At 38.3% G+C, this 21,918-nt stretch overlaps 1 protein-coding gene across 7 annotated transcripts in view; it reads left to right on the top strand.

Moving 5' to 3' along the window:
• Positions 1-21,918, top strand: part of ELMO1 (engulfment and cell motility 1) — a 562,024-nt gene that overhangs the window by 393,608 nt on the left and 146,498 nt on the right. For all 7 annotated transcript variants that reach the window (XR_015696387.1, XM_087713089.1, XM_087713086.1 and 4 more), the window contains one exon: positions 5,214-5,350. Coding sequence is in view for 6 of the 7 variants with exons in the window: in XM_087713089.1 (XP_087569215.1) it covers positions 5,214-5,350 (137 nt within the window). In the remaining variant the exon portion in view is untranslated. The remainder of the gene's footprint in view (positions 1-5,213; positions 5,351-21,918) is intronic.

Raw genomic sequence — 21,918 nt, 5'->3', positions numbered from 1 at the left:
TATATATATATATATATATATATATATATATATATATATATATATATATATAAGATTTTTTTTTTACAACCCCTGGTAAGCCCCATATATATATATATATATATATATATATATATATATATATATATATATATATATATATATATATATATATATATATATATATATATATATATATATATATATATATATATATATATATATATATATATATATATATATATATAAGATTTTCCCTTTATTTATTTAACAAAGGCAACAGTAAAAATATTGGGTCTCTGTCGTGATGGACTCTTGTGACGAGCCGAAGGACAGATGATGGAAGCAGTTAGTTTCCTCCCATAATTGGGGCTTACCAGGGGTTGTAAAAATCTAATAGATACCTTTCACCCTGGCTTCGCTGATAACGGATAAGAGCCTGTGGCCTAATGGCTAAGATCTCTGCCTAGTGTGCCTAGTATGCCATATAGCCCAGGTTCAAATCCCAGTAAGGGTATGGCTAGCTGATGAGAGCTAAATAGCTTGAAATAGATCTATACTAGTCTCCCTTTATTTATTTATCAGCACAAATAAAAAATAAAAAAACACAAATATAACAAAGGCAACAGTAAAAATATTGGGTCTCTGTCATGATGGACTCTTGTGACGAGCCGAAGGACAGATGATGGAAGCACTTAGCTTCCTCCCATAATTGGGGCTTACCAGGGGTTGTAAAAATCATATATATAAAAATCATATATATGATTTTATATATATATATATATATATATATATATATATATATATATATATATATATATATATATATATATATATATATATATATATATATATATATATATATATATATATATATATATATTCCTATAAGCCTTAGCTGTCTTACATGTCCACCAGGTTATAAAAAGTACCTTCAGATTGTTTACATTTCCAACATACTATATATTTGACACACCTTTATACATTTATAATAATTTATCAGGTTAAATGCCAACAGTACATTGTTCTATAAAAATTCTCTGCGTTATAGTTCTATATGTATTTCAGTAATTTACTTCATACCCTCTCCCATTGATTAAGAATCATGTTGTAATCTGTGTTGTTTTTTCAGACAGTCATTAACATGTTTATCCTCCATCTTCCATATTTTCAACAGTATTGTATAACTTCTTGGCAATCACATGCTCAATATTACTGTTTAAATCCAACTCAAAATCAATTTTCTCATTCGTAAAAAAAATATTCTTATCCAATTAAACCTTTTTGTTAATTGAGCATAGACAAGTATGGTATGATTATAATATTGATAATATAGATTATCAAAATAATTTTGTTAGGCATGCCATTTGTTTGGAATAAAGAGTTGGGTTCATTGAGCGAAGGGTTGGACTAGAAGACCCCCAAGGTCCAACTCTGTTATTCTATGTTCTATGTTGACTAACCCTTATTCCATATTGCCAGCTCAATTCACTCTAGCCAGCATTTGGGGTTAAGGTTAGGGTTGGTCTAATAGAGGATTGGACTAGAAGACCTCCAAGGTCACTTCAACTCTGTTATTCTATGTTCTAAAGTAAGACTGACTTCAGGACATGCTGGAGCATCCCGGCGAGAACGGCTGGGGAAATAGCAAGCTTTGCTGAGCTGCGCAAAAACCCAGCCAGCAAGCTATCATCGAGAGGTCCTTTGTGGACTGGAACCATCCTGAAGGGACAGAGCACAAGGAGCGGCATTTCAGACACCTGCAGGGAGCGAGGCAAGCTCCCCAACAGGCCCGATTCAAAGATCGGAGATTGGTGTCGGGGGTGGCAGCCATCTTTGTATGACTGCTCTGGAGATGGGGCATCTGGAACCAGATTTGTGCAGATGTGGAGAAGCAGATGGAGTGTTTGATCCGAAGGAAGATGTAACAGGAAGAGAAACAAATTTTGGAGCTTAAAAATTTTCTGGAGCTAAGCTAGCAGCTAAACGTCACTCAGAATACAGAGGACGGAAAGAAAGGATGGGAAAGCTATTGGTGAGAAAGTACTGAAACCAAGAAAAATTTTGTTAATAAATTTGGAATTGGAAAAATCTAAAGCTTAAAAAAAGTGAAGATCAGGAAAATTGGACAATGGACTTTGAACTTTTGGTTCGACTACTGACAAGTTTTGACAAATTAGTGAGCTGATTACATAAAGGAACAATAAAAGCCATCTACTGGAGAGAGGAAACATAATACCATCTTGAAACAAAGGAATAGAAGAAGGGTGTAGTCCGTCCTTTTACTTGACTTTACTTTGTTTACACCGGAAGAAAATATAGAACTTTAGAATCTTGGAAAATCTTGGGATCTGATGTCAAAGAGAAGAGCTAAGAAGAAGGATTAAATTAATTGTGGTAAAATATAAAAATATTAAAAGTGTATTAAATTTGATCATGGAGGGTGGGATGTTAGAGTTAGTTTAGTTTAGTTAGTTTAGTTTATTTGTCTTGTTATGCCGCACACTCCCGAAGGACTCCGGGCGGCTCACAATAGACAAGGGAAGGGGGATAAATAGACGAAAAATTTTAAAAATACACAACATTCACAGTTTCCGTGGGGCTGGATATTTCACAAGGCCCCCGGCCTGCTGGAGCAGCCAGGACTTTGTGGCTTTGCGGAAGGCTGGGTGGGTAGTGAGGGTCCGGATCTCCACAGGGAGGTCGTTCCAAAGGGCCGGAGCTGCAACAGAGAAGGCTCTCCCCCGGGGAGTCGCCAGCCGACATTGGCTGACAGATGGAATCCGGAGGAGACCTAACCTGTGAGATCTGATTGGTCTATGGGAGGTAATCGGCAGGAGGCGGTCTCTCAGGTACCCAGGTCCGATGCCATGTAGGGCTTTATAGGTAACGACCAGCACCTTGAAGCGGGTCCGGAGACCAATGGGTAGCCAGTGCAGCTCGCGGAGGATAGGTGTAACGTGGGTGTATCTGGGTGCACCCACAATCGCTTGCACGGCTGCGTTCTGGACTAACTGAAGTCTTCAAACACTCTTCAAGGGCAGCCCCATGTAGAGCGCATTACAATAATCCAGTCTTGAGGTCACAAGGGCGTGAGTGACTGTCTGAAGGGCCTCCCGATCCAGGTAGGGTTGCAATTGGTGCACCAGGCGAACCTGGGCAAAGGTACCCTGGTCATAGCCGACAAATGGTGTTCTAAAGACAGCTGGGGATCCAGGAGGACTCCCAAATTGTGGACCCTCTCTGAGGGGCGTATAATTTCACCCCCCAGCCTGAAAGATGGAATGCTTGGCCAATCTTTGGGAAGGAACATCAGAAGCCACTCGGTCTTGTCTGGATTGAGTGCCAAAGGAATTGTTGGCAATGTTAAAAAGGGCACAAGCAACATTAAAAGGTAACAAAGAAGTAGAAAAGGAACCTGAAAAATTGTTGAAAGTGGAGACAGGAGGGGAACAGACAAGCAATGTAAATGAACAAGGAATTAATAAGGTAGAAATGGAAAATAAAACTCAATGGGGTAAAGGCACAAAGAAAGCAGAGAGGAAAAAAGGAAATGACATCCGAAAAAGAAATTAGCCAAAAATAAAGAAATAAATAAAGGGAGATGGGAAAGAGAAACTTGGGGAGAGATACTCAAAAAATCTATTGAAAAGTGAGAGGGAAGATACAGAAGAAAAGATATAAAACACATAAAAAGAAGAAAAAGAGAAAAGAAAATTTAGAAATAGTAGAATGATATGATCCAATAGAAAGAAATACTGTTAACAGGGTAAAAATATGTTTTAATTAGAATGTGTCAGGCACGTGCAGTCACTGGAGGCAGGGGAGGCGGGGCCTCACCAGTCAAGCGAGGAAAAGGAAAGAATGTTTAAAATAATTAAAAAGGCCAGGGTAGTTGCTGCCAGACTCCAAGTCACAGTGACTTTGAGTCTGCTTAGTGTTAACTGTAGGGAGAGGCTAGAGAACTATGGGCCTCCTTTGCATAAGGAATTTTTCGCCTTTTAAGAGTTAAGCAAGGGTTAAAAAGCGAAAAAATTCATATGCAAAGGAGGCACGTGATTCTCCCGCCTCCTAATCTGGGAGCAGCGAATCATGCCTTGCAGTTAAGCGACTGCGCAATCTAGCAGCAGGAGCCTTGCTTGTAAAACACACGTGTGTTGGAAAAGTTCATGCTCCGAGCAAGTTCAACTCTCCAGTGTGCAAGTAAAGTTTCTTTGGTTAATCTACCCTCTGCAGACTGCTCTGTGTGGAGTCGAGTTGGTGGCGAGCAGTGATGCGGAGACTGAGGGAAGGGGGGGCAGGTAGCAACCTTGTTCCCTGCTTGTTGGCCAGAAAAAGGAGCTGTCTGTGAGGGAGCCCACAGAACAAAATAAGGGCACTCTGGGGATCCCACCCCCAAAAAACAGCAAAGAGCCCCGGCCTAGTGCACCCCCCGCCTCAAAACTTTTTGCCACCGCTTCAATGGGCATGGGTTGGGGGATCATGTGCCTGAGTGTGCATGAGTGACATCAAGTTGGCTATGCCCACTCAGTCACATGTCCCCATCAAGCCACGTCCACCAAACCAGTAGTAAAAAATTTTTGAAACCCACTCCTGAAACAGAGACGTCATTAAACAAATCTATTTAATGCAATAGGTTTTTTTTTTCCTGGAAACTGAAAATAAATGCCAGAAACCAGCAAAATAAATGCTTAAAATCTTGATTATTTGGCCAAGGGATAATGCGAACAGCCATAAATGCAAACCAGTTGCTAAGCACCCAAAATACAATCATGTGATCATAGGGGAGAGTAATCATGAAAATTCAAAACCAGATCATAAGTACCTTTTGGGAACACAGGGGTTCTGTCATAGTTTTGATTAGTTGTTAAGCAAGGACTCTCTGTATTACGTATACTTCAATCTATATTCCATTCTGTCAAACCATATTACCTATCAAGTAACAAAAGCTGATAAAATTTCAGCTTCTGGTGATTTTATAGATGTGTGGGTGCGGGTGGGTGTATACTATATTGATGATTATATAAAAGTGCTCTGCCATTGCCTTTCCTGGATTTTTAATTTTTTTAATAATTTAATATATTTAATGGAGTATAAGAGCCATTTAATAAATAATATCACTTGGCTAACTTGGATGAAGAGCAAGGGGGTAATCTGGAAAAAAAATTAATAGACTCTAATGGTCATCATTTAAAACAAAAGTGTACTTATTCTTTTTTTAAATTTATATTTAGCCAGTGAGACCGGCAGTGATTTCCATCCAATGTTCTTCACACATGACAAATCATTTGAAGAGTTTTTCTGTATTTGCATCCAGTTGTTGAACAAGACATGGAAAGAAATGAGAGCAACTTCTGAAGACTTCAATAAGGCAAGCTTTATTGGGAATGTACAATTCTGATCAATACCATCATTTTCTCTATTTAAGTAATTGATATATAAGCTATTGTTTCATTAGGAATAGGAATGTTTTATTAGGAAAGCTCATTTCCTAAATTTATATTTAATTTGAATTTGTATATGTCAAGACTCATGAATCAACTGCTATTGATAGAGATAGCAGATCCCATTCTCCTCCTTCAAGCCACTGAAGTGGTGAAACCATGCAAAGTTTTCATAGACCTCTGAAAAGAAGCTATATATTAAAAATGTGCTGCTTCAGTATTCCATGAAAACATTGCTTAGCTTCCCTAGATCATGGGGAAAAAAATTTAGAAGTATGAATTGTCCTTAAATTGGATGTTCTTAATCCAGGAACTGAATATATGGTTAACTTCAGATGTTGGAAGTTAACCATATACTGTATATATGCTTGGGATATATATGCCTGGAAACTTCTGCCATTTTTCCTAAAGAAACAAAAACAATGACAACAAATATATACATGCAAGTAAATTGCAACCTGAAAGCACTTTAAAAAGAAATAAGATAGTTTATTACTACTCTCAATGAATATTGAAAAAACTATAATGTGCTTTTTTACTGGTTTAAATTGGCTTGTTTCTTTTTATTTTTTTCCTGAAAATAAAAAGCTACTGTACAAATGTGGACAATTAATCTTTTGCTACTATTTTAAGTAAAAATTTGAAAGAAATTTGAAAAAAAATTGGTTTGAGTTTTCTATGCTGGAAATGCTGGTTTTAAAATGTTTTCTTTATATAATAATTTTATTGAAATTTAAAAACACATTAAAAATTACCATATTTTTGGAGTATAAGTTGCATCTTTTTCTCTCAAAAAAGAGGCTGAAAATCTGGGTGCATCTTATACACTGAATACAGCAATTTTTTGCCTCCCGAAACCCCGCTACCTTCACCAAAATGGCCGTGCATAGCCTTTAGGAAGCTTATAGAGTGCTCCTGGAGGCTGCGGAGGGCAGAAATGAGTGAAAAACAGGCCATCCCCCCCCCAGCCCCCAAGAGCACTCTATAAGTCTCCTAGAGCTATGCATGCCCTTTTTTTGGAAAAAAAACCTGCCCATTTTTGCGAACTACAGAGCCAAAAAAGAGAGAAAGAGAAATATATATATATAGCGGAAAAATGATAAATAAACGACTTTCCCCTTTGTCAAGACTTTAATCCAGTAAATCAATATAATAGTCTTTTATTTTACACAATAACTTATCATTTTCTTTAACAATACAACAGGAAAAACCTCTTCTTCCCATGTCTTATCTCATCATTTCTTATTTCTTTTTGTTTTAAATGTATTATTTTGTAAATTGTTTTTACAAAATTAATTGCAAATTTATTAAATGTCCTTTTTTCAGTTATGATTCTGGCAAAAATAAATTTCAAAATATGATTTTTTTCTTCCCATTACTATAGTTTCTGCCTCTTCTCCTTATTACTACTAGCTGGGTGTACTGTTTTATTTGTTTTCAACTAACTCAGTTTTATGTGGGTGCATAAATAATTTATCTCATGTAAGTGTTATAGCTTCTGAAACTTTTTTAACTGTTATAATTTTCCTTTTTAATTAAGGATTAACAAGGATTCTTTTTTCCATTCCATTTTCATTGAAAATGCTATGCATGAGGAATTAATAAGTGTAACATTCTTAATCCTCATGCATTTTCTGTACCTTTTCTTGGAATGTGAAGACAGCTTTAAAGCTGAAGAACATAAAAGATAGTTGTTGCTCCAGGATTTAGGAAGGAAAAATGTTGCATCTATTCGAGGTCAGTTACCTTAAAAAAGTCACATTTAGTCTATTTACTCATGTAGCATCAGAATGCAAATAGATTAGCAGAAGTTGGATAGTTGTATGCCTTTAAAGATTATTTCTACTGTAAATTAATATTTAATCAGACAATTATTTACCATATTTTTCAGAGTATAAGACACACCGGAGTATAAGATGCACCAAGGTTTTGAAGAGGCAAATTTTTTAAAAAAAGTTTTTGCACTCTGCAGACCTCCCCAAAACGGCCCCTTTTTTGCAAAAATGGGCCCTTTTTTTTAAAAAAAAGGGCATGAATAGCCTTTAGAAGGTTTGTACAGTGCTCCTGGGGGCTGCCCCCCCCCCCAAAATGAGAAAAAACAGCCCATTTTTTGGGGGGGGGAAAGGGCATGCATAGCCTTTAGGAGGCTTATAAAGTGCTCCTGGGTGCTGGAGGGGGGCAACATTGAGCAAAAAAACAGCCCATTTTTCGTTCATTTCTGCCCTCCCCAGCCCCCAGGAGCAAGTCTCCTTAAGGCCATTTTAGTGAAGGGGGTGGGGTTTCGGGAGGCAAAAATGCTGTATTCAGTGTATAAGATACACACAGATTTTTAGCCTCTTTTTTGAGAGAAAAAGGTATACTCCAAATAATACGGTAACCTCATTATCTTTTTATTCACTCTTTTAATTGGTGTTATTATTATCTTGATTATCATTATTCTGTTGCTTTACATGTACACTGAGAGCTTCTGCAGAGACAAATTGTGTCTAATCACGCATGACCAAAGAAAGTATTCCATTTTCTGCAAATGCTTGTACTTTATAATTTTCTTTTTTTATTTCCAAACTTTTTAAATTTCTGGATCTTGTCTGATCTTTCTAAGCAAGACTTCCAAAGTTAGTATGAATTATCTTGTCTTGTGCCCTTGCTTATGTTAAAGTTTTCTGTTATACAGTATCTCCATTTACTATCACTTTTGCCATTTGTTTGGAATATATTGCTTGGATATATTTACGAAGGTTTTGCCAAAGTCCGTACAATTTAATTGTAGTGTCATAAATTGACAGTTCATATTATCAAAGGCTTTTTGCACATCCAACAAAATCAACGCTAGCTATTTTTCAGAATGGGCTTTGTAATAGTCCAATGCGTCCAATAATCCTCATATTATTTTCCTGTCTTTTAGATAGGAAACCATTCTCTTCAGGGTGTATAAATTTGTTAGGAAATATTTTTAATCTCTTTGAAATTACAGAAGCATATATTATATATATAGTCTACATTTAATAATGATATTGATCTGTAGTTTTTTTATCTGTTGAAGATCTGAATCTTCATTTGGTATTAAGATAATGTATACATCTGTCCATGTTTTGGGGAGCTTGGCCTTTGACAACCCTAGTACCTCTTGTAAATTTTTATAGAGTTCTGCCAGAAGCCCATCTGATCCAGGTGTTTTATTGATTTTTTGCCTTTTAGTTGCTTTTCTTAGTTCTTTTGTCGTTATTGTTTCATTTAGCATTATTCTCACTGTGTCTGGTATTTTAGGTAGACCAGCCTATTCCAAATATTGTTTTATTGTATCTTCTGACATTTTTTCTTGACTGTAAAATTTCCTTTAAAATTCCTGGATTATTTTCTTTTTATCTTCATTCTGGTGGTAAAGAGTCCCTTTCTCATCTTTTGGAGTTAAGATATATTAGTTGGAAAAAATTCAAACAGAATAAATCCTTTAGAATGTTTGGTTTTTATTTCAAATCTAAAACCAACTTTAGAGTTTATATTTGAATGGGTTTGTCGTTTCTCTGCTTTCTCCTTTCTGTCCTAAATTGTTTTGAATAAATATTTTTTTTGCAGGGGTTGGTGTTTCAATCCTCCATTTGCCCTTCCTTCCTTCCTTCCTTCCTTCCTTCCTTCCTTCCTTCCTTCCTTCCTTCCTTCCTTCCTCCCTCCCTCCCTCCCTCCCTCCCTCCCTCCCTCCCTCCCTCCCTCATTCCCTCCCTCCCTCCCTCCCTCCCTGGAAGAAAAACATGTAAAAGAATCTATGATAGTATGGGCCAAAAAATTTGGATATACTATAAAATTAGACAATTGGCAAAAATTTTGGGAAAAACTACAAACTAATTATGTCAACAACATATAAAGCAAACCTGTACAAAATGTTCTACAGATGGTAATTGCCACCAGCAAGAATGGCAAAGATGTTCCAAAACATATCACCAGAGTGCTTGAAATGTAAACAAATATTAGGTTTCTTTTACCATATGTGGTGGACTTATCCAATGGTGAAAAAATATTGGTTAAAGATAAAAAGGTGGTTAGAAGAAATGACAACACAACAAATAGATTTAAAACCAGAATTGTTCCTACTAGGTACATTACTGGGAAAATATAATAAAAGAATTACATATTTAATATTATATGTGATAATGGCAGTAAGAATTATTTATGCACAAAATTGGAAAAATGAAAATATATCTATAGGTGAAAATGTAATAAAGAAAATATTAGATTGTGCCAAAATGGACAGAAATTGATGAAAATTAAGGATAAAATGGAAACAGAGTACTATTTAACTTGAGACCTTTTTTATAAATAGTTAGAAAATAGAAGCAGAAGTTAGTAATTTATAATAACTGTTGTTATTTGTTATTTAAAGTTAATATTTACTACAATTTAAAAGTTATGGCATATAGGATATAATATTAGAATGGGTAAAATTTGCATATTAGCAAAACTAATATGGTAAAATATTTCCTTTTCATAGCTAGTGCTTGGAATCAGGAATAGGATCAAATTGATTCTTTGAACAGCCCCTCTGCAAGCATGACTTTTGAGAAATGTGTTATTCTCAGGTATAACTGTTAAATCACACAACAGTATTCTTCTGTAAGCAATTCCTTATATTTGAATTGAGTTTCAGCTGGTCTAATGTAAAAAATAATATGACAAAATTTAATTGAATTAAAAGGGATTTTTTTTAAAATGATGATGACATATTTGTTGCAAAATCCATTCTACAGATTCCTTGATACTGATTTCCAGTGATTGTATGATAGCCTGTGGACTATATGGGATCCATCACTGTAGAACCCTTTAACATTACTACCAAGAAGCTAAAACAGCTATTGTGTAATATCATCTTCTGGAATAGAAGCACAAATCACAGAACCACTACAGATATTCCCAATTTTTTGCTTTATTTTCTAAACACTATAATTTTCTGAATTATATTGTTACAAAAGATCATGGAAAATTAACTTTGCCACAATCTTCCTATATTTCTGTAAAAGATTATCCACCACCATTATTAAAGCAGCTTTGTTCTGGTCTAGAATCTATTTTGATAACCATTCTGAAATAAATGTGTGAAGTTGCTAGGTTGGTGGAATACAACTGAGACATTAAAATATGCTTCTCTAAAGTGAAGCATTGAGAAACTGTTTGATGTAGTGGTTAAGGCATCAGGTAAAAACTGGGAAAACCATAAGTTCTAGTCCACTAAACCAGCTGGGGGTCTTTGAGCTCTAGGAAAGAGGTAAATGGTGAGCCACTTCTGAAAACCTTTCCAAGAAATTACAGGGATTTGACAAAGCAATTTCCAATCAGATACAATTGAATGGAAGAAAAAAAATTACTAAATATTTCCTCTTATTAGTTGATAGACTTTAGATTTAATGTTTGGGTTACATGGGCTATTTAAAAAGCTAGAAGAGACAACTTTGCAGTAAGAAAAGCTTTTCCTTGAACATTGTATTAGATTTTGTTACTGGTACAGTTTGTTTAGCTTAATCATTCTGTATGTGTTGCAAAACTTAGCAGGTAATTTTAGTAACTTTGTTTTTCTTTTAAGTTCCATCATGTTCAGATAGTTTCTTTTAAAAAATATAAGGAGCAAGCAGGATGAAAATTTATGTAGTTGACTTCCTCCTTAAATACTTAAACTGAGTTTTAAAGCAAAGTGAGCTAATGTCAGCCTCTGCTTCGCTACTTGCTTTCAGCTGTCATTGAAATGGGGAGGGGGAGGCATGGTATTTGGGAAGGGAAGTTCTAAGTACAAGAGAGATTGTTCAAAGGGAGTTTTGTTCTCACCATCTACTGCGCATGCTGGAGATAGTGGATGGGCCTGCCAAGGCCAACTGTCCTGCATACCAACCTGATGATTCTTTTTGAAGATGGGACTCACATGACACCTGAGTGATTTGCGCATTGGACTATGGGATGGGGTTATCAGGTGGAGGGGGTTGGGTCACATATTGATATCTATGATTATGGGTGTTTTTGCCTCAGATCTTGCTTTGCTTAGCTGCTATCTTTTTATAACCATTAAAAGTACTCTTAATTCTGCAAAATGGAGTTAAGTGGTTTCTTTCTTGGTTTCTGAGGGAGGCTGGCCCGACATTAAGCAAGATCTCACTTTTGCACTCATCCCGGAGCTAACACGTTCCGAGGGGAGTGTAAATAAAATCTAAACCTTCAAAAGAATGTCCTATCCAGGCAGCGAACAGGAGGACGACATGGGAGCTGCTGCATCCTCATGTCCCTTGGAGATGGAGCGGATGGTTGTCCCAGGCTATGAAACTCTTTGAAGAGGCTTGGGAGAGGTGACACTTACGTGAGAGCAGTCCTGAAAGAGAAGCTGATCTCCCAGAACCAGAGGAGAGAACTGCAGAGGCCCTGTTCTGCCCAAGGGGGTCTCTAGGGGCAGACAATGGAGCTCATCAGGAGGAAGAAGCCCCGGCGTCAGCAGCAGCAGCCGCGAGAGCCCTTCCAAGAAGGGGAGACACCCCCCCAAAGACACCGGATGGCAAAAGTTCCTCCGCTTGGTGTGAAATTTGGTGGGGAATCAAAAGACCTAGGATTTTTCCTGGTTCAAGTCTGGAATTTCATGCAACAGTTCAGAGAGGACCTCCCCACAGAAGAAGCCAAGGTAAGAGTTGTTACCATGGCGCTGGAGAACAACGCAGTGGCTTGGATGGTTACCCTGTATAATGATGACTCCCCCCCCTACTGAGAGACTATAATAGGTTTATGGCCGCTCTGAGGAAACATTTTGATGATCCGTTCACAGAGCAGAAGGCTAGAACCAGGATGAAAACCCTTACCCAGGGAAAGAACCCAGTGGGCGACTATATACAAGAGTTTGTGAATTGTCTGTTTATATGCGGGAATGGTCCGAAGAGGCTCTGGTGGACAGCTTCATGGATGGCTTAGACAAAGATATATACCAGAACTGTGTAAACAGGGGGAGGGGGGCATAGCTTGTAATGCTGGTATGATTTGGCAGCGGATGTGGAAATTGATCTAGCCAGAGACAAGTACCATGAAGACAATGAGAAAGAGAAAGCTACCCCCCCCAAGGAGCACCAAAAGGAGGGAAAAGCTGGTCTACAAGCAAGCCTCGGTCTATCACCTGCTTCCATTGCGGAAAGGAGGGACACCGGGCAGCAAATTGCCATGCCAAGATGGGCCCAAAGCTACCTGCTGGGGGGGAGGGGAAGAAAACCAGATAAACAGCCTGGGAAGAGAAAGGGGTGGAGCCTGCTGCGCAATTCCCTCCCAATCCAAGAGAAGAAGAGCCATCTTCCTCATCGGAGGAAAGTGAAACCGAATCTGACGATGACCATCTAGTAAGTTCCTGATCGGGCCCCATGACCATCCCAGTAGAACTTAAAGTGCCCTCTACTGGAGCCCAAGCAAAAATGCTGGCCCTTTTAGATTTGGGATACACACGTTGCATCGTTAGCCCTGAAGTGGTGGAAAAACTGGGCCTGAGAAGTTTGAAAGCCCCATTGCTTTTTGCCAATTAGATGGGTCTATAGCTGGGGGGAGCCTTGCCCATTTTGTGACTGAACCAATAGACATGTGGATTGGAGATTACCAGGAGACAATAAGTTTCATTGTCACTCCGGGAATGGACCGGCCTCTCATACTGGGCTTACCCTGGTTACGTAAATGGAGCCCACACATCAACTGGAAGAAAGGGTGGTTGCGCATCAGATCCGCTACACCCCCTGAGGGAGAAGGGAGGGCTCCCAGTATTGCCAATGCTGAATCTAACCTAGCAGCCGCAGTGCAAGAAAAAATTGAGGGGGAGGAGAAAATCCTGAAAGAATATTGAGACCTAAGGGACGTTTTCAGTGAAAAATCCTCTGATAAATTACCTCCTCACCACGCAACAGATTGCAGCATTGATACCCTCCCGGGGGTTAAACTTCCAAAACCCCAGATTTACTCAATGACCCCATGCAAAATGGAGGAATTATGGAAGTTTATTGACAAGAATTTAGAAAGGGGGGTTATTGAACCTGCTAGACCATAGGTGGCCGCCCCAGTGTTGTTCAGAGAGAAGAAAGATGGCTCCTTTCGTTTCTGTGTTAATTACAAAAATCTTAATACTGTACGTGTGCAAAATGGTTACCCCCTCCCTCTGATGAAGGATATGTTAACCCACTTGGGTAAAGGAAAAATCTTCACGAAATTGGACCTAAGAGAGGCCTACTACAGAGTCAGAATCAAAGAGGGAGATGAATGGAAAACTGCTTTCAACTGCCCACTTGGATGTTTTCAATTCAGAGTACTCTCATTTGGACTACAGGGCACCAGCTGTTTTCATGCAATTAATAAATGAAGTTTTACATGAGCACCTGTACAAGGGCGTGATGGTCTACCTTGATGACATCCTTATTTACACGGAAACACATGAAGAACACATGACATTGGTACGATCTGAACTCAAAAAACTCCGGGCGGCAGAACTATATGCCAAATTGTCTAAATGTGAATTTCATTAAGGAAAAATTGATTACCTGAGCTACTTCATCTCCCACAACGGCATCGATATGGACCCAGAAAAAGTCCAGGCTGTCACTGAGTGGGCGCCCCCTCACACCCACAAACAATTGCAAAGCTTTTGGGAATTTACGAATTTTTATTGTCAATTTTTCCCCTCATTTGCCAACATTGCTCTGCCCATTACAAATCTCCTAAAGTCAAAAGGGGAGGCCAAGCCCAGACCGGGGAAGCCATTGAATTGGACTATGAAATGTCAAGTCGCATTTGAAAAACTAAAGCGACTCTTTGCAGCTGAACCCGTTTTGAAACACCCAGATATGGATGCACCATTCATCATTCAAGCTGCTGCCAATGATGTGGCAGTAGGAGCAGTGTTACTTCAAACAAACGCTGATGGGAACTTGCAGCCTTGTGCTTACACCTTTTGCAAACTAACAGAGATGGAGAGATGATGGGCTATATGGGCGAAAGAAGCTTTTGCAGTCAGGTGGGCTTTGATGACCTGGCGACATTTCCTAGAAGAGGCCAAACACCCTTTTGAAGTATGGACTGATCATAAAAATTTGGAAGTGTTGAAGACCCCTCAAAAGCTATCTCCTAAACAAATGCGGTGGGTGCAACATTTCAACTGGTTCACCTTCAACCTCAAGTACATCCCGGGGGCGGGGGAGAAAACTTCATGGCTGATGCTTTATCCAGACTTCCACAATACAACAGCTCGAATCTGAGCGTGGTTCACCCAGTCATCCCAGCAAAAAGTCTTGCTGCCTCGGTGGTTACCAGAAGCCAGAACACTTCGAATTTAGAGGTCAGGACAGAACTCATATGCAAACTCAAGGAAGGCCTTGAGTCCGATGACTGGTTCAAACAACATTCAAATGAATGCACTATGAAGGATGGACTGGCTTGGGTAGGGGCTAAATTGTATGTTCCTGCTAACCTGAAAGCTATTGTTCTTCAACTGGCCCATGATTCATGAATGGCAGGCCATTTTGGTTTTGTAAAGACTCTACATCTGGTTAAGAGGCAATTTTGGTGGCCTTCATTGAAAAAAGACATTGAGTCCTACATAGCCAGTTGTCCAGTTTGTGCTGCCACAAAGCGCCCACCAGGAAAGCCCCAAGGCCTTCTCCAAGGTGTGGCCTGTCTTGAGGCCCCCTGGAAGGAAATATCGATGGATTTCATTGTCGAATTACCAGAGAGTCTAAGGAATACTGTGATTTGGGTTATCACCGACCTGTTTTCCAAACAAGTTCATTTTGTACTCTGTTCCAAAATCGCATCAGCTAAGTCATTAGCTAATTTGTTTATTTCACATGTATACTGATTGCATGGAGTACCAGAATGCATAATTTTGGATAGGGGAGTCCAGTTCACCTCCCTCTTCTGGAAGGAATTTCTGAAGTTAATTGGCTGTTTCCAGGGGCTAAGTTCCGCCCACCATACTCAGACTAATGGGGCTTGTGAACGGACTAATTCTGTTTTGGAGCAGTACCTCCGGTGTTTCATCAATTATCAGCAGGATAACTGGGCTGATCTGTTACCACATGCTGAGGTGGCATACAACAATTCTGTACACAGCAGTACTGGTTTGACCCCTTTTAGAGTTGTGTTTGGGCAGGACTTTGTACTGATTCCTGAATTACCTTGAGAAAAATCACAAATTTTGTCCCTTTCCGAGTGAAGTGACCAGTTCCGCCAAATTTGGCCTATGACCCGCAAAGCATTGGAGGCTGCTTACCGGGCGCACAAGAAACAGGCTGACAAAAAGAGGGTGAAGCAAAGGGAGTACAAAGTAGGAGATCAAGTGTTTTTGTCCACCAGGTTTCTTCAAACCACCCAGAAGTCAAAGAAACTGGGGCCGTAATATGTCAGTCCATTCCCTATTGTGAAAATCATTAATCCTGTTTCTGTATGATTGGAATTACCAAAGCATCTTAACCAGATTTATTCTGTGTTTCATGCAAACCTCTTAAGCACACTTCTTCTTTTCATGCGCCCCTACCTGCACCCCCTGCCCCTCTTCTCATTGAAGGAGAGCAACATTTTGAGGTTAAGGAAATCTTGCACTCGAGGAAACATCGGAATCGAATTCAGTTTCTAGTGTCCTGGAAACATTTTCCCCCCTCCCAAGCTGAGTGGGTTGATAAATCCCATGTTAGGGCTCCTAGATTCTTGCGGAAGTTCTACACTAAGTACCCTGATAAACCTTGATCCTAATTGACTTGTACATTTCTTATGTTGTCTTGTTCCTGTTATTTTGTTTTCTTGCAGGGATGACTTCTTTTCTTGAAGGAGGGCCGGATGTCAGCCTCTGCTTCACTACTTGCTTTTGGCTGTCATTGAAACAGGGAGGGGGAGGCATGGTATTTGGGAAGGGAAGTTTTAAGTACAATTGTTAAAAGGGAGTTTTGTTCTCACCATCTACTGCGCATCCTGGAGATAGTGGATGGACCCGCCAAGGCCAACTGTCTTGCATACCAATCTGATGATGCTTTTTGAAGATGGGACTTACATGACACCTGAGTGTTTTGCGGATTGGACTATGGGATGGGGTTACCAGGGGGAGGGGGTTGGGTCATATATTGATATCTATGATTACACGTGTTTTTGCCTCAGATCTTGCTTTGCTTAGCTGCTATCTTTTCATAACCAGTAAAAGTACTCTTAATTCTGCAAAATGGAGTTAAGTGGTTTCTTTCTTGGTTGCTGAGGGAGGCTGGCCTGACAGCTAAGAAGAATATGATGGATTGTTGCCAATATGGCAATCATAGCAATATCCACAGAGCAGATTGCAACTCTATTCATGGGGATGGTTGACATTCGGGAACACTCAGAAGATCAGTTACTAGGAAACTTGCTACATAATTGAAAATGCTAAATAGATGCAAAAGTTTAGGAAATTTACACCAGAAAATAGGCAGAACTGGACCTAGTATGTGGGCTGAATCTGAAATACGTTGTTGGAAAAGGAAGTTCAGAGAGTGCATTTCAACAGCTACTTCTTCCTACTAGAAAGTACAATGTCAATAGTTATCATCTTCTCAAGATAGACAGAAATGTTGGCAATAAAAAAAAAGAATGAGGGTGAGAGTGGCATCAACTATAGTAACATGATGTGCTTTTTACTCTTTTTAACATTTAGTTTTAATGGAAGCATGTAGAACTTTGTTATCTTGTTCCTCCAGTCTATGATGTTTCAAACAGTTTGTGCAACATCTTATTATTTCATCTTTAGAGGTAAATTGCTTAGATACCTTAAACTGACACTGTCCAAAAGAGAGAAGGTCAATTTTCAAGAATCAAGGTATGCATAAATATAACTGTAGGAACCACCTTCCCTCAATCTACCATATTTGCCATGTTCCTATTCAATTCACTATTCAGGCCTTCACAATCAGAGGTGAGTTGCTCCCGGTTTGGCCCAGTTCGGCCAAACTAGTAGTAGCAGCAGGAGGCTCTGCCCACCCACCCAGACGCTTCTGTGTATGTGCAGAAACTTCTGTGCATACACAGAAGCATTGTGTGTGTGTGAATGTGAACACAAGCAAACCAGTAGGAAACTGGTTAGCAACCCACTATTCACGATGTAGTCAAATATTCTGCCTTCCTACATACTTTATGTACCTTATGTTACTTCATAACCTTAAAATAGCCTTCTCTAAATGGTGCTTTCCAAATATGTTGGACTCAGACTTGGCAATGCCTGATTGATCTGATGGGAAAGACAATCCAACATAACTGGATGTCACCAGGATGAAAATGGTTGCTTTATAGCAATAATAACCTGGAAACACAGACAGCATGAGCCGTGAATAGGAACACTTTCTTTAGAAGTATGAATTCACAGTAACAATTTGCTATAGATACTTGCTATCTTCCTATTGTTTAACCAGTCTATGCAAATATTATGTGTGCCATCACTCATAAAAATGAGACAAGCTATAAATTGAATGGAACCCCTCATTTTTCAGAAATATGATAAAATTGTTTAAATTATTTTGGGATAGGAGTAGACACTACAGAATACCTGGATGAGGTTGAGTACATTATTGACCACAGAATACAAAAGAACTGTTACAAGAAAAGGCAAAAAAAAAAAATTGGCAAATGGTGGATGAGAATGTCATTCTATGGAGAATAGCATATTAACCAACTAGGCAGAACATAGTAATATTTGTATAATAAAATTCTGCTTTAGGTCCCATTTTAATATTTCTGTGATTGATATTGTAAGTATATATTTGGAGGAATATCTTACTAACTTTTTAAAAACAAGCTGTTTTGTTTGTTTGTTTGTTAAACTTATATGCCACCCATCTTGCCTAGAAGTGGCTCTAGCAACAAGATCATTAAACATTGAAATAATAAATGTTAATATTAAAATTAACTTAAGAATGAACAAAGATAGCAAAGGGAGAAAGATGTATATGGGAAGAGGTGAGGTCTTATCTCAGTCCAATTAACATAGCCAGGACTTCAGGCTATTTCAGAAGATCAAAAGGGTGGGCCAGGATCTCAGCTTTGGGGGAGGGGGCACAAGGTGGGAGCTGTAGCAGAAAAAGTTCTCTTAGATTCCGCCAGCTGCAGTTCCTTGATTGACAGGGTCCATAGCATGCTCCTTCTGCCTGCACAGGTGTGATGAGTCAATCCTATTTAGGTAAGACTATTCTTCAGATAACCTGGACCCATGTCAGGAATGGCTTTAAAGGTAGGAACCTACACCTTGAATTGAATTCAGAAGCAAACTGGCAACTACCCAGCTTGCATAACAGCAGTGTAATATGAGCCAATATCCTTTACATTTTGCTCCATAATGGGCCAACATTCCTTAATTAATGGAACCAGCAACTGACAGATGACCTAAATGTATTATATTGTAGGTTTGAAGGAGACCAATGTCAAATATTGCTACCCTCCCCATCTCAGATACAACAACCACAGCCAACTGTCCTACACCTACTCCATCCCTCTGCTCCCCGCCATCTCCTAGAAAAAGAGTTGCAAGATGCATTTCACAGACACAAGACTGGAAAAGCACTAGGCCTGGACAGAGTAACTTCTTGCTTGAAAGAGTGTGCTGATTAACTAGTCCTCATCTACTCCTGCATCTTTTACAATATTGGGCATCATAGTATCAACAGTAGAGACTTTCAAGTTTCTGGGTTCTATAATATCACACAACTTGAAATGGATACCTAACATTAGAATCCTCATTAAAAAGGCAGAACAAAGAATGTTCTTCCTATGCCAACTCAGAAAGTTCAGACTGCCCAAGGAGCTGCTGATAAAGTTCTACAAAGGAATAATTTGTACTTCTATAACTGGTTTGGTACAGAAACAAAAAAAATAGTTAAGGCTGAAGGAGGAGCCAACATCGCAATGTCACATTGTGCGGTCTTGATACTCCGAGACCACCGTTGATACTTCTGCTGATGGAGGGTCCATTGAGACCTAAACCATCCCGTAGAGATGGTAATCGGGAAGACAAAGCCTTGCTGGTCTCAGGGACATCAAAAAGTCCCTGATAGACCCAAGGGAAGTGCTTCAAGCTGGTGGTAAACAGGCAGCCCCCAGGCTGATGAAATTGGGATGCTCTGGAAGGAAGGAAGTGAAAAGAGAAAGTGAGTCCATCTGGTGAAGTATTTTTTCTATTTTGCCAAAAATTGCCCAAAGAAATATTTCTTTAAAGCCAAATTAGATCCTTAAGCAAAATAACTGAGCGGCGAAAATAACCCTAATTGGATTGCTGTGCAAAGTTTTTTTTTCCTTTGTAAGTATTCTTTGTGGATTGAAGTGCTCGCAAAGTTTTTCACCTGTCCTCTTAAAGTGAAATGATTGATTTTTTTCTTCTGTTTTTTGTTGCTTTATTTTTTGACTTCTGGATTAAATCTTCCTTCTTATTTTAACAATTCTTCCTATTACTTGTTATTAAATCTCACTAAAAGAAATCTAAATAAGTCTGTTTCCTATAAGCCAGAGATAAATATCAGAAGGTGAAAAATTAGCACTTGGAGGTCAGAGGCTGGGGTTTTTGAAACAACGTATCTCTTTTCTTTCCTTATTTGACTTCACTAACTTTGTAGCTGAAAGGTTTGCAACTTGTTTACAGAAACTGATAAAGAACCAAGAGCACTATTTTTTTTCCCAGGTGCCTCTGATAATTATTTTGGCAGGGGAAAGAAAGGGGGGGAACAGAACCCTTCTCTTTTGAAGAGCATAAAAGAACTTGTATTCAAGTCAACCTAAAATAAAAAATAAAAGAGGCCTGGAAGGCTAGAGTACCAGTTGCTATTAGTTTTTTTCTTTTTTTTCTTTCTTCTGTTTTGGAAACATGAATCAATATTCAGATGAGGAAACCTTAAAATTCCAAAATATCTTGGCTGGAATTCAAAATTGGAAGGATGTGGGAAAATTGAGAAGAGATTAGTCTTCCTCACAGCAAAAGATGATGGGGTTGGAGCCCCAAAAATTAAAGGGGAGAATGAAGATATAGAAGATAAAGATAAAATAATAGATGAATTTATTAATGGAGCAAATGTGGGTGAAAGTGGAAAGAAGGGAATATAGAAAAGGGAATTTGACAAATTGGAGCTCTACCCCAGATTCCAGGACACAGAAGAAGAAAAAATACTAATGATGATAGACATAACAAGAGATTTTTTTTTCAGAAGCAAGATTGACAATCAAAGACAAGCTAATTTTAGTAGCAACTGGTGGACAACGAGATTATCTGAAAGACCCTTCAAGCAACAAAGTGCAGAGAGAAGTCTATAAAAACCTTATAAAGGAGATAAAAAGAAGACTGACACCACAATTGGCAAGAGAGATAAGACTGTTTTGTTACTGGAAAGATACAGGTTGACAATGAAAGTTGATAATAAAAAATCAGTTGATTTTGGTGATTAATAAGTAGGAATTTTGTAACTCTTGGATTGTTTTAGATTGTTATCAAATGTTTATTTGCTAACAATTAATTAAATATAATAACAATAAGGAAATGATAATGGCTACAGCTTAATGATATATACATGTATGGTAATCTAGTAAAAGAAATTTGGATATAAATTGCAAATTGTGACTTGGGAAAAAGACTTATAAAATTTTATTAACAAATTTTTATTTAGATCTTGTTATACAAGTGTAAGGTTTTTTTTGGGGGGGGGTGCCTGACAAGGGGAGATGGGACATAAATAGTAAATGATTTTTAGCCAATTATAATAATAACAAGGAAATGTTAATGGTCATTGTTTAACAATATATACATGCTATGGTATTGGCAAAAGTAACTTGGATATAAATTCTAAACAGTGAGTTGGGGGAAAAAGGGGGGAGGCTTAGAAACTTTATTAATTGACTTTTATTTAAAAGATGTTATAAAGGTGTAATGTTATTGGAGGATTTTTTGAAATAGCTAATGAATGCCATTATGTGGTTGTGTCTTTAAGTATGAATGATTTGAGGTAAAAGCATGTTCAAATAATTGTAGTCAAATGAGAATTGAGGTACATTAATAGTAAGATATACAAAGATTTTTGATTTAAAGTGTATAATCTAATATGAACTATAAGTAATGACTGTGGAAGAAATGCACGAAAGTTATCTGTAACCAATCGACACGCTTTCTACAAGATGTAATGAAGGATGATTCTGTGTTTTTGTTCAATTAAAATAAAATAAAAATTCAAAAAAAAATAGTTAAGGCTGCAGAAAAAAGAACAATTACAACCAACCTGTTCCTGTCAGAAAGAGGGCTGAAAAAATATCTACAGACCACTCTCATACTGGACATAAATTCTGTCAGCTCCTCCCCTTGGAATTCTGCCATAGGGCATTTCATTCCAAAACAATTAGACGCAAAGTTTTTTTCTCCAAGCCATCTCTCTGCTAAACATCTAATTTCCACAGCACTGTGTTATGCCTTAGAATATATTATCCTTCTCATCTTTCCTATTATCTGCTCCTATTGGTATCTTTTGAC

This window comes from Thamnophis sirtalis, unplaced genomic scaffold, assembly GCF_051295495.1.
Source record: "Thamnophis sirtalis isolate CommonGarterSnake01/CBP01778 unplaced genomic scaffold, rThaSir2_p1.2 scaffold_4, whole genome shotgun sequence".
Classification (NCBI taxonomy): Eukaryota; Metazoa; Chordata; class Lepidosauria; order Squamata; family Natricidae; genus Thamnophis; species Thamnophis sirtalis.
Note: the sequence above shows the minus strand (reverse complement) of the source record. Positions and strands in the feature narration are given on the sequence as shown.